This window comes from Mus musculus, chromosome 4 (genome assembly GCF_000001635.26).
Source record: "Mus musculus strain C57BL/6J chromosome 4, GRCm38.p6 C57BL/6J".
In the NCBI taxonomy this organism is placed as follows: Eukaryota; Metazoa; Chordata; class Mammalia; order Rodentia; family Muridae; genus Mus; species Mus musculus.
This window is the reverse complement of record NC_000070.6, coordinates 120,918,684-120,928,872: the sequence shown is the minus strand read 5'-3', so window position 1 is coordinate 120,928,872 and position 10,189 is coordinate 120,918,684. Positions and strand designations below refer to the sequence as shown.

General features: G+C 44.4%; 1 protein-coding gene across 2 annotated transcripts; it reads left to right on the top strand.

Annotated features, from left to right (window-relative positions):
- The first annotated feature begins 3,867 nt into the window (after nucleotides 1-3,867).
- On the top strand, nucleotides 3,868-7,671 carry Exo5 (exonuclease 5). 2 transcript variants are annotated; one of them, NM_001160043.1, is made up of 2 exons: nucleotides 3,868-4,362; nucleotides 6,198-7,671. In NM_001160043.1, exon 2 carries the CDS (start codon nucleotides 6,207-6,209, stop codon nucleotides 7,326-7,328), a length of 1,122 nt encoding a protein of 373 aa, NP_001153515.1. In that variant the 5' UTR covers nucleotides 3,868-4,362; nucleotides 6,198-6,206; the 3' UTR covers nucleotides 7,329-7,671. The 2 variants fall into 2 exon arrangements, with proteins under 2 accessions (NP_001153515.1, NP_082733.1); NM_028457.2 differs by having other exon boundaries at nucleotides 6,177-7,671.
- Nucleotides 7,672-10,189: the final 2,518 nt, after the last annotated feature.

Genomic DNA, 10,189 nt, shown 5'->3' with positions numbered 1-10,189 from the left:
TAGGCACTTCTCCCTCTGCTGGTGACAGACATGTTTGACCCCATGACTGTCTTTCAGCAGGCTCTCTTCTGTGGCCATACACTTAACCTAATTGATCCTACTGACATTTTATACTTCTCCAGTTTCCATCTCCATGTTAAAAGTCTCTCTTGAGCTCCAAAGAATGTTCAATGTGGTTATCGATTATTCTATAGTTGCTTCAAACTTGACACGTTGAAAACTTTTACTATCTCTACAGTAAAGTCTGCATTCCTTAAGTCAGAAAGGTGTACCACTATCAATTCAACTCTCCAGCTGAAACTTGTTCTTCTCACCTGTTATCTCCCTCAACTAGTTGCAAAATACCATTCTAGGACAGCTCCAATTTACCTTCTTTCTATGCCAGGGTAAGCCTTCATCAGGTTCTTAGCACTTCCTAACCGCTTAGGTTGTCTGCTGAGCCTCCTCTAGCACAGAGGTTCTCAACTTGTGGGTCAAGACTAATAGGCATATTCTCTCCTTTGGTGACACAGGTATTGGCCAAATTAGACCAGATTAAAAGTAGATAAAGGCAGGTTTATTAGGAGGCAGCTCTCAGGTGGGTTCATCAGTCTCAGAGGTGGAGGTCAGTGAAGTCACACACCCAAGCTAAAGCAAGGAGGTTTTATAGAGTTTGGTCAAGGAATGATGACAGGCCAGCTAGGAGCTGAGATGGTGCCCATACATGGTCACCTTGGGTGGGCACTTTTGGATGGGCTGCCAGAAACGGAAATGAGGAGTGATGTCAGCCCAGGGTTTTCTCCAAGCAGATGGGTGGTGTCTTAGTCAGGGTTTCTATTCCTGCACAAACGTCATGACCAAGAAGCAAGTTGGGGAGGAAAGGGTTTATTCGGCTTACACTTCTCAGAAGATTACACTTCTCAGAAGATGCCACCACAATGATGCTGGTCTCTTCTTAATCACCGCTAATTTCTTAGCTCCAGCTAACCAGCATCAATAGTCCCAGTAATGCAAAGTTTTTGCTTTAGTAGTTCAGGTATCTTGTTAATCACAGCTGATTCTTCAGCCCCAGCTAACCAGAACTACAGAATCTTCACAATCAAAACAGCAATGGTCCTGAAAAGAGTCTTTAATTTTCCCTCTGAAATTTCACAAGCCAGGCCTCCATCTTCTGCACTGTTCTCAACATTATCTTCCAAGCTCCTACAAAACATCTGACAGAGCTCTTAACACCGAATGGATCTTCTAGCCCAAAGTTCCAAAGACCTTCCACAGTCCTTCCCAAAACATGGTCAGGTTGTCACAGGAATACCCCACTCCTGGTACCAATTTGTCTTAGTCAGGGTTTCTATTCCTGCACAAACATCATGACCAAGAAGCAAGTTGGGGAGGAAAGGGTTTATTCGGCTTACACTTCCATGCTGCTGTTCATCACCAAAGGAAGTCAGGACTGGAACTCAAGCAGGTCAGGGAGCAGGAGCTGATGCAGAGGTCATGGAGGGATGTTCTTTACTGGCTTGCCTCCCCTGGCTTACTCAGCCTGCTCTCTTATAGAACCCAAGACTACCAGCCCAGAGATGGTCCCACCCACAAGGGGTCTTTCCCCCTTGATCACTAATTGAGAAAATGCCTTACAGTTGAGTCTCATGGAGGCATCTCCTCAACTGAAGCTCCTTTCTCTGTGATAACTCCAGCTGTGTCAAGTTGACACAAAACTAGCCAGTACAGGTGGGGTTGGGGGAAGAGGGCAGATGAGGTTTCCCTGCTTGTGCCGTGGAAGAGCAGGGATTCTAGCCTAACAGCAACCCTTTTAGGGGTCCCATATCAGATATTTACATTACGACTCATAACAGCAGCAAAATTACAGTTATGAATTAGCAACGGAAATAATCTTGTGGTTGAGGGTCGGCAGAACATGAAGAGCTGCATTAAAGGATCACAGTATTATTCCTAACCTTGTCTCACCTTCCAGGTGAGAGCCGCTGCTCTAGCAAATCTGTACTCATCTCTATCCATTTGTAGCTACAATGACATTCTAAAACACACACCCAACTACATTGCTTAAAATCCTTCTGTTGTTTATGATTAAGTGAAGATAAAGATCATTGTGGTGGTTTGAATATGCTTGGCCCAGGGAGTGGCATTAGGAGGTGTGGCCTTGTTGAAGGGTGTCACTGTGGGGGTAAGGCTTTTAGACCCTCTTTCCTAGATGCCTTCAGATCAAGATGTAGAACTCTCAGCTCCTCCAGTGCCATGCCTGCCTGGATGCTGCCATATTTCTCACCATGATGATAATGGACTGAAACTCTGAACCTATAAGCCAGCTTCAATTAAATGTCCTTTATAAGAGTTGTCATGGTGTCTCTTCACAGCAATGGAAACCCTCAGACAATAATTGTCTTAAGTGCAGACCCATTGGTACTATTTCTACCCAAATATACTTTGGTTTTGTCATAAAGATGTTATGGTCCCCAAATATCCATTCTTATTACTGGATTCTCTTAGGGCCTAACACTAGGTTCTAGTAGGATTAAGAGACTAGACTCAGCCACTCATCTTCAATATGCCCTTAATGAAAGAAAGGGGATTTATTCGATGAGGTCACTTTGGAAAGAGGAACAAACACAGAGGCCTAATGATTTCCAAGACTGTCTTTGGGGTTCTGACATGTGGTTTAGGTTTAAACAAAGCAAGAGGGATGTACAACTAAGCAGATCAAGGAACAGTCCTGTCCACAGTTGTCTCAGCTTGTGTCTTCTGCAGAGTGGTCTGACAAGCTGTAAGGATCCTATGAAGTCTCTTCCTGGGAGGTAAGTTCTCCTCTGAATGGTGGGTGGCGGGGGGGGGGGGGGGGGTGGGGGGGTGGGGGGGGGGGTTCTACTGCTTCCATACTGCCAAAGGGAGGGGCACAAGTGCTTCTCTTTTATCTTTGCTCCCACTGTGATTGAAGATAGTATTTCATGGGTTTTACTCCACATTTGGAAATTTCCTCTTTTTTTTTTTTTTTTTTTTCCTACGCAAGTTCCTTGTTTGGAATCTGTTCATCCTCCCCCTGATACAATACACTTTATAAAACCCTGATTCTGGTGAACCCCTTAAACTGGTGACTGAATTAACTAAATGAACCTAACAGCTAGGCTTTATCCTTCTGGACTTTAGACTCAAGTCTAGAGTCCCAGCGCTGAGATTTTTGGTGTGGGTCACCATAGATGCTGGGAAGTATTTTTCAAAGGCTCAGAGGTTAAGAGCACTAGCTGCTCTTACAGAGGACCTTAGTTTGTTTCTCTGTGCCCATGTGACTCAACCCTTCTGTAACTCTGAGGCCCTCTTCTGGCTCCCGAGGGCACCAAGAAGATATGAACCACAGACATGCATGCAGGGAAAACATTCATACACATAAAGGAAAAAACAAAACATTTTTTTTAATCTTTAAAAAGAATCTGGGCATAAGGGCACAATGGCTTGTAATTCCAGCACCGAAAAAGCAGAGGCAGGAGTAACCCAAATTGGAGGCCAATAAAAAGGATAAGAAATAAATAAAATAAAATAAGACACTGACAACTGCCAGCGTCTTTGAAGCTTGAGTTCATGATTGTTCACTAAGCTGGGAAAGCTGATGTCAGGTGCTAAGATCCGGATTCGGGCTCCAAGGGTGTCAGAGGCCAGCTGCACTGGGGACAGCGAGACGACCACCATGACCGTCCTCTCACCGGGCGGGCGTAAGAGAACGAGACGGTAACAGCCTGCACTAGGCACTGGTGGATAAGGAAATACAGCGGACTGCAGACGCCCACTCAGCCCCAGTGTCGCGAGAACCAGGGGCCTGGTGGGTGGGGAGGGGTGTGACATGAAAAGGGGCGGGCCTCCAACCGCCGCCGGGAATTCTGGGACAGGGGTGAAGAGCTAAGGGGCTGCCCCTTTCAGGCACGCCCCTCATTCGGGTTTTTGTTCTGTGCATTTTGGGCCCGCGATTGAGTCTTTGCGCTTGGGCACACCAGGGGGACTGGGGCTGGGGGCTGAGTGGAAAGCACACGCCTGCCTGCGTGGAAGGCCTGTAACGAGTCAGGACGCAGAGGATGAAGGCAGCAGCAGGCAGCCGGAAGCCATCAGCAAGGCAGGGCCTCCGACCTCAGGCTGCGGCTGGGAACCTGGAGAGCAGAACTTACCGCCTGGAGACCTTACCCTTGGAGAGGCCAGTGTTAGGAGGATTTATGACACGCAGCTGCCCTAGCAGTGTGACTCAAGTGGAAACACCATAATGTGAAGGAGTGGTCAGGTGAAGAGAACAGAAGTCCACATTCCATCATAGCAAGGTGCCTCCCCATCTCCCCTCGTTTTAATACATGCTCTTCCCTGTGAGGAGGGAAATCAACTAAGGCCCAGGTGAGTACGAGTTGCCTCTCTCCTGAACTTTTCAGAGCAAATAGATACATAGTAGACCCATCAATGCCTTTGGAAGGAAAGCCACATTTATTGTGTGTTAGTTAATATCTGTACTGTTTTAGCTCTGTGGGCATTGAAGGATTAGCTTACCAGTATACATTTTAAAGATGTGCCAGTCTCATCAGAGAATTTTTGAAATGTGCCCAAGATTATTCAAGAAACAAATAGCAGAACCGGGCGTGGTGGTGCACGCCTTTAATCCCAGCACTCAGGAGGCAGAGGCAGGCGGATTTCTGAGTTCGAGGCCAGCCTGGTCTAGAGTGAGTTCCAGGACAGCCAGGGCTACACAGAGAAACCCTGTCTCGAAAAACCAGAAAATAAAGAAAGAAAGAAACAAACAAACAAATAGCATACCAGCAAATTCTACTGGACGTTTCAAGATTAGATTCAAAATCTGTATCTTCAGGATCCCTAGACTCTTGATGCCGATCTGGTATTTTCTGAACATCTATCTCATTTAATTTTTCACCTAATAATTTTCAGCTTTATCTGTTTTAAAACTTTTAAAACATATATTCATATATAAAATATTTAATATGAATATTAGTAGATATTTCTATATCTTTAAGAAGTCAAGGGGGCTGGAGAGATGGCTCAGAGGTTAAGAGCACTGACTGCTCTTTTAGAGGTCCGGAGTTCAAATCCCAGCAACCACATGGTGGCTCACAACCATCTGTAATGAGATCTGATGCCCTCTTCTGGTGTGTCTGAAGACAGCTACAGTGTACTTATATATAATAAATAAATAAATAAATCTTTAAAAATAAAAAAAAAAAATAAAAAAAAAAAGAAGTCAAAAGTCTGCCAGGCAGTGGTGGTATAGCCTTTAATCTCAGCAGCTTGAGAATAAGTTCTAGGACAGCCAGAGCTACACACACAAAACCTGTCTCTCTCTCTCTCTCTCTCTCTCTCTCTCTCTCTCTCTCTCTCACACACACACACACACACACACACACACACACACACACACACACGTCAGAAGTCTAAAAAGAAAGTCATAAAATGAGGCTTTTGATGGATGATATAGCAGCTTTACAATTAATCTATGGTATATCCAAAAACGCTAGTCCAGGCAGCAGGTAAAGTTCATTATGTCATCCTTTCTGAACTTCTGTATTTAGCAGCATAAAAGTGTCTAGGCTGTGCATTTGCGTCTAAATTTTACATCAGTGTGAACTGTTGTCTTCTTTTACATGAATGTGAAGCCCTTGTCTGTCTCAGTGTACTAATTTTTGTATTCTCAGTTGTGCTAATAGACCTTTTTCACCCATAATATTTTAGTGGCAGCACTTGGGAGGCAGAGGCAGGAGGATTTCTGAGTTTGAGGCCAGCCTGGTTTAGAGTGAGTTCCAGGACAGCCAGGGCTACACAGAGAAACCCTGTCTTGAACTCCTCCCACCCCCCAAAAAACTCTGCTGGGCTACAGCAGCACACCACTTAATTAGTGTGTGCAATGACCAGTGTTCTCCCTCTAGAAGTGAAAAAAAGAATCAACTCGGATGACTGGGTGATAAACAACACAAAGACTCCTTTTATAAGGTGTACCTGTGTGTAACTCATTGACACTACTAATTGGTTATAAATAAATTGACTTCTTAGGGCTAAGAAGTAGAGAGCACTTGCCTAGCACACATAAGGCCCTGGATTCAGTTCTCAGTACTGAAATGAATGAATGAACCAACCAGTCAGCCAATATATGATTCTTCTTTATCTCAGGAATTTACAAGTCTGACAATATTTGGCATGTTCTACAGGTCCCTATTTGTTCAATCTAGGGCTGTACCATGGCTGAGACTGGGGAAGAGGAGACAGCATCAGCAGAAGCCTCAGGGTTTTCAGACTTGAGTGACTCAGAGTTAGTTGAATTTCTGGATCTGGAAGAAGCCAAAGAATCGGCTGTTTCACTTAGCAAGCCTGGCCCTTCTGCTGAACTCCCTGGGAAGGATGACAAACCAGTAAGCTTGCAGAACTGGAAAGGGGGATTGGATGTCTTGTCACCCATGGAGAGATTCCACCTGAAATATTTATATGTCACTGACCTGTGCACTCAGAACTGGTGTGAGTTGCAGATGGTGTACGGGAAGGAGCTTCCTGGTTCGTTGACACCTGAGAAAGCAGCTGTTTTGGACACTGGTGCTAGCATCCACCTAGCAAAAGAACTAGAACTTCATGACCTTGTGACAGTCCCCATCGCCACAAAAGAAGATGCTTGGGCAGTTAAGTTTCTGAACATACTAGCAATGATTCCTGCCCTACAGTCGGAAGGGCGCGTCAGAGAGTTTCCAGTGTTTGGGGAGGTGGAGGGAATATTTCTTGTTGGAGTCATTGATGAGTTGCACTACACATCCAAGGGGGAACTAGAGCTGGCTGAACTCAAGACACGAAGGCGCCCCGTGCTCCCCCTGCCAGCTCAGAAAAAGAAAGACTATTTTCAAGTTAGCCTATACAAATATATCTTTGATGCCATGGTACAAGGGAAAGTGACTCCTGCTAGCCTAATCCACCACACTAAATTGTGTCTAGACAAGCCACTGGGACCTTCTGTGCTGAGGCATGCCAGACAAGGAGGCGTGTCTGTAAAATCTTTGGGTGACCTTATGGAACTGGTTTTCTTGTCTCTTACACTGTCTGATCTCCCAGCTATTGATACCCTAAAACTTGAGTATATCCATCAAGAGACTGCCACTATACTGGGCACAGAGATTGTAGCCTTTGAAGAGAAGGAAGTGAAAAGCAAGGTGCAGCATTACGTGGCCTACTGGATGGGCCACCGAGATCCTCAAGGCGTTGATGTGGAGGAGGCATGGAAGTGCCGGACCTGTGACTATGTGGACATCTGCGAGTGGAGGAGGGGCAGTGGAGTGCTCAGCTCATCGTGGGAGCCCAAAGCCAAGAAGTTTAAATGAATGAAGGTACACTTTCAGAAATGTTGATCGTTTCTGTTCTTAATATACCCATGTAAGAGGACCAGTCTCTCAGCTTGGCTCTCGTGGACAGTGTTTTTTATGTTTACAATCTTGAATAACATTCCATCCCAGGGCCAAAGATCAAGAATGTGGAGAGATGTGGTGTTAGAGTGACCTTGGAGCTTTCAGGTAAACTGCAAAGAAGACAGATATACATCAGTGCAGCAAAGGTATCCCTCACTAATCACTGTTGGCTCAAGAAAATTCTTTGGATTCTGATAAATCTTTACTTTTTTCTTGATAATTTTTTTACATTTTTTACAATAAAAATGAAATGCTGTCTAAAATAGTTGACTTGATGTTTGTGTGTTTGCTGGTCTCAGTCCTTTAAAGATGTAAATTGTAAAGATGATAATTGTATGGTATCAAAAGCCTTTACATTCATGTGTAAACATTTTAGAACTAGAGCCAATAGAATAAGCAGACCACAAATTTAAAATAAACATAATATTCTCAAAGAGATGACCAAAGAAGAAGTCATACAAGTAAAAATATTAGATGAAAAGGATATGAAATAATAATAGTCACACAGTATACAGTCTAGCAATACCATTCCTGGGCATACATATATCAAGGGAAATTCATATGTATACAAGAGAAAATATGAAAAATGTATACTTTCACAAATAGAAAAACCTAGAAACCATCCAGATGCCCGTCATCAGGTGAGTGAAACGGTATAACAAGCAAAGCATGGGCTGCAGTAGGTAACACAACATTCGTGAATCTTAGCAACACATGAGGTGAAAAGGGTAAGTCCAGAAGGTTGTGTGCAGCGGGACATCCTTTTTCTCAAAGTGAAAAAACAAGCATTTCTAAGGAAAACGTGAGGAGAGTTAGATTACACGCCTGTCTGATAAAGACCCTAGTCCATCTAGAAGGCCCAATCTTACAACCAGAAGACTTGAGACCTCATCCCCTCCTACAGCGGACAGGCCACTGCCGGAAGGTTGAAGACACAGGCTCGGGTGAGAAGAGAAAACCTTAGCTACACAAAGGAGACCCAGCTAGGCTTTCTCTACAATTCCTGACATTAAATTATGGCCGGGCTCCTGATGAATTCAAACTACATATCCCCTATAGCAAAAACATATTACCTTATAATTCTCATGCGATTTGAAAATGGTATAAACATAAGCTTCATTTCTTCAGTTATTCCTTGGACATGCACACACACCTTCCTGTCAGCTGACTCTGGAGGGCCTGAGGTGGCCAGGTGTGAATAAAGAGCCTGCTTTCACCTGGAAGTTGCCTCATCAGCTGTCTATAGAACTGGCTCTTTCTCCTAGGTGCTGTGGGCATCATTTGTCTATTTAACTAACAGAGACCCATTTCAGTGCAGCAGAAAGCAGAGGAACATCACCAAAGATGCCAGAGAGACAAACTGGAGGCTATCACTGGGAAACGAGGGACATAATGGAGACACTAGTGGAGAATTTGTAAAAATTGATTGTTGAAGTGGAAACCTCTAGTTTTGGAAAGTCAGTTATGTCAAATGATGTTTTGCTGGGGCACACAGGTGAAAAGATGTCTTCCTAAAGCAGACACTTGAAAGGATGCTTGATGAAAGAGTTTAAATATGATCCCACAGGCAGTGGGAAAGGAGCACTGAGCATTGGTTTGGTCTGTTCAGCCTCACAATTCTTTGCTAACAACACACATGTATTGGTTTGCCTTACATAGTATTGTTGAGCTCAACTTGTGGTAACACCGCCATTGAGAGAAACTCATCCTGAGGTACCTGTGGTAGCTTGCTGCTTCAGTGGCCTCACCTCAGGCCAGTTGGTGAGCCTAAGTGCTGGGATTAAAGGTGTGTGCTACCACGCCTGGCGAGTTTAACAGTTCCTTCAGGATTGAACTACAGCTGCTGGATCGTGCCTGGTGTCACCCTGCTAAAAGGACTGGTCAGTAGCGGCTAATTCCTGTGTGCTGTCTGCCTACCCAGAGGACTGGTCTGCCACTGCTGAGTCATATTTAGTGTTTGCTATGGGACTGAACTGCTGCCAAAGAAGATGGAGCTCACCCTCAAAGAACGATTGCTGAACAAGTCCACTTCCCCCACATCCTAATAACTTTTCTCTTCCACTACCTCTGCTGGGTGGTGGGCTAGAGGAGAGGTTGAACTTTATTAAAAGTAGGTTGCAAAAAAATGTATGCCTACAGATTGTAACAGTTGGAGCTTTTTCTATGTCCACCCCAGTTCCCAAATAATGACATGGAGGCTTATTTATGAACTAATGCCTAAGTCTTAAACTAGGCTTGTTCCCATCTACCTCATAACTCACTTCTCCAGTTTATACTAATCTACGTTCTGCCACATGGCTGGTTACCTCTCCTCAGTTTCATAGGTCTGACTTCTTCCGTGTCTAAGTGCTGAATCTCCCACACCTGACTCTTTCAGAGCTCCTATCTCTGGTTGTCCTACTGGACAACCTGTCTATTCTGCCTTTTGCTATAGGCCATAGGCTTTTTATTTTACCCAGTCAGAAGCTGCCTTAGGCAGGCAAGGAAGGACAGGGACATATCTTCACACAGTGCATTATAAAGATTCCTACAGTGGATGGGTGGATGGGTGGGTGGAGGTGGGGTGACATAGTGGAAAGAGAGAACCAATGTCCTCTGCTCTCCACACACAGTAGATGGATGTAATTTTTCTTTTAAAAAAGAGTAACCAATATAGTCAGGGCTAAAATAGGTTACTTTGGAGTTAGGGAAATGGTTCATTTTGTCACGTGCCTGCTGTGTAAACATAAGAACCTAGGTTCAATCTCTCACATGCACTTAAAAGCAGGGGCAGCCGG

Bases quoted from the DNA above. Each gene is read 5' to 3' on its own strand.
- Exo5 (NM_001160043.1), top strand. From the start codon at position 6,207: ATGGCTGAGACTGGGGAAGAGGAGACAGCATCAGCAGAAGCCTCAGGG.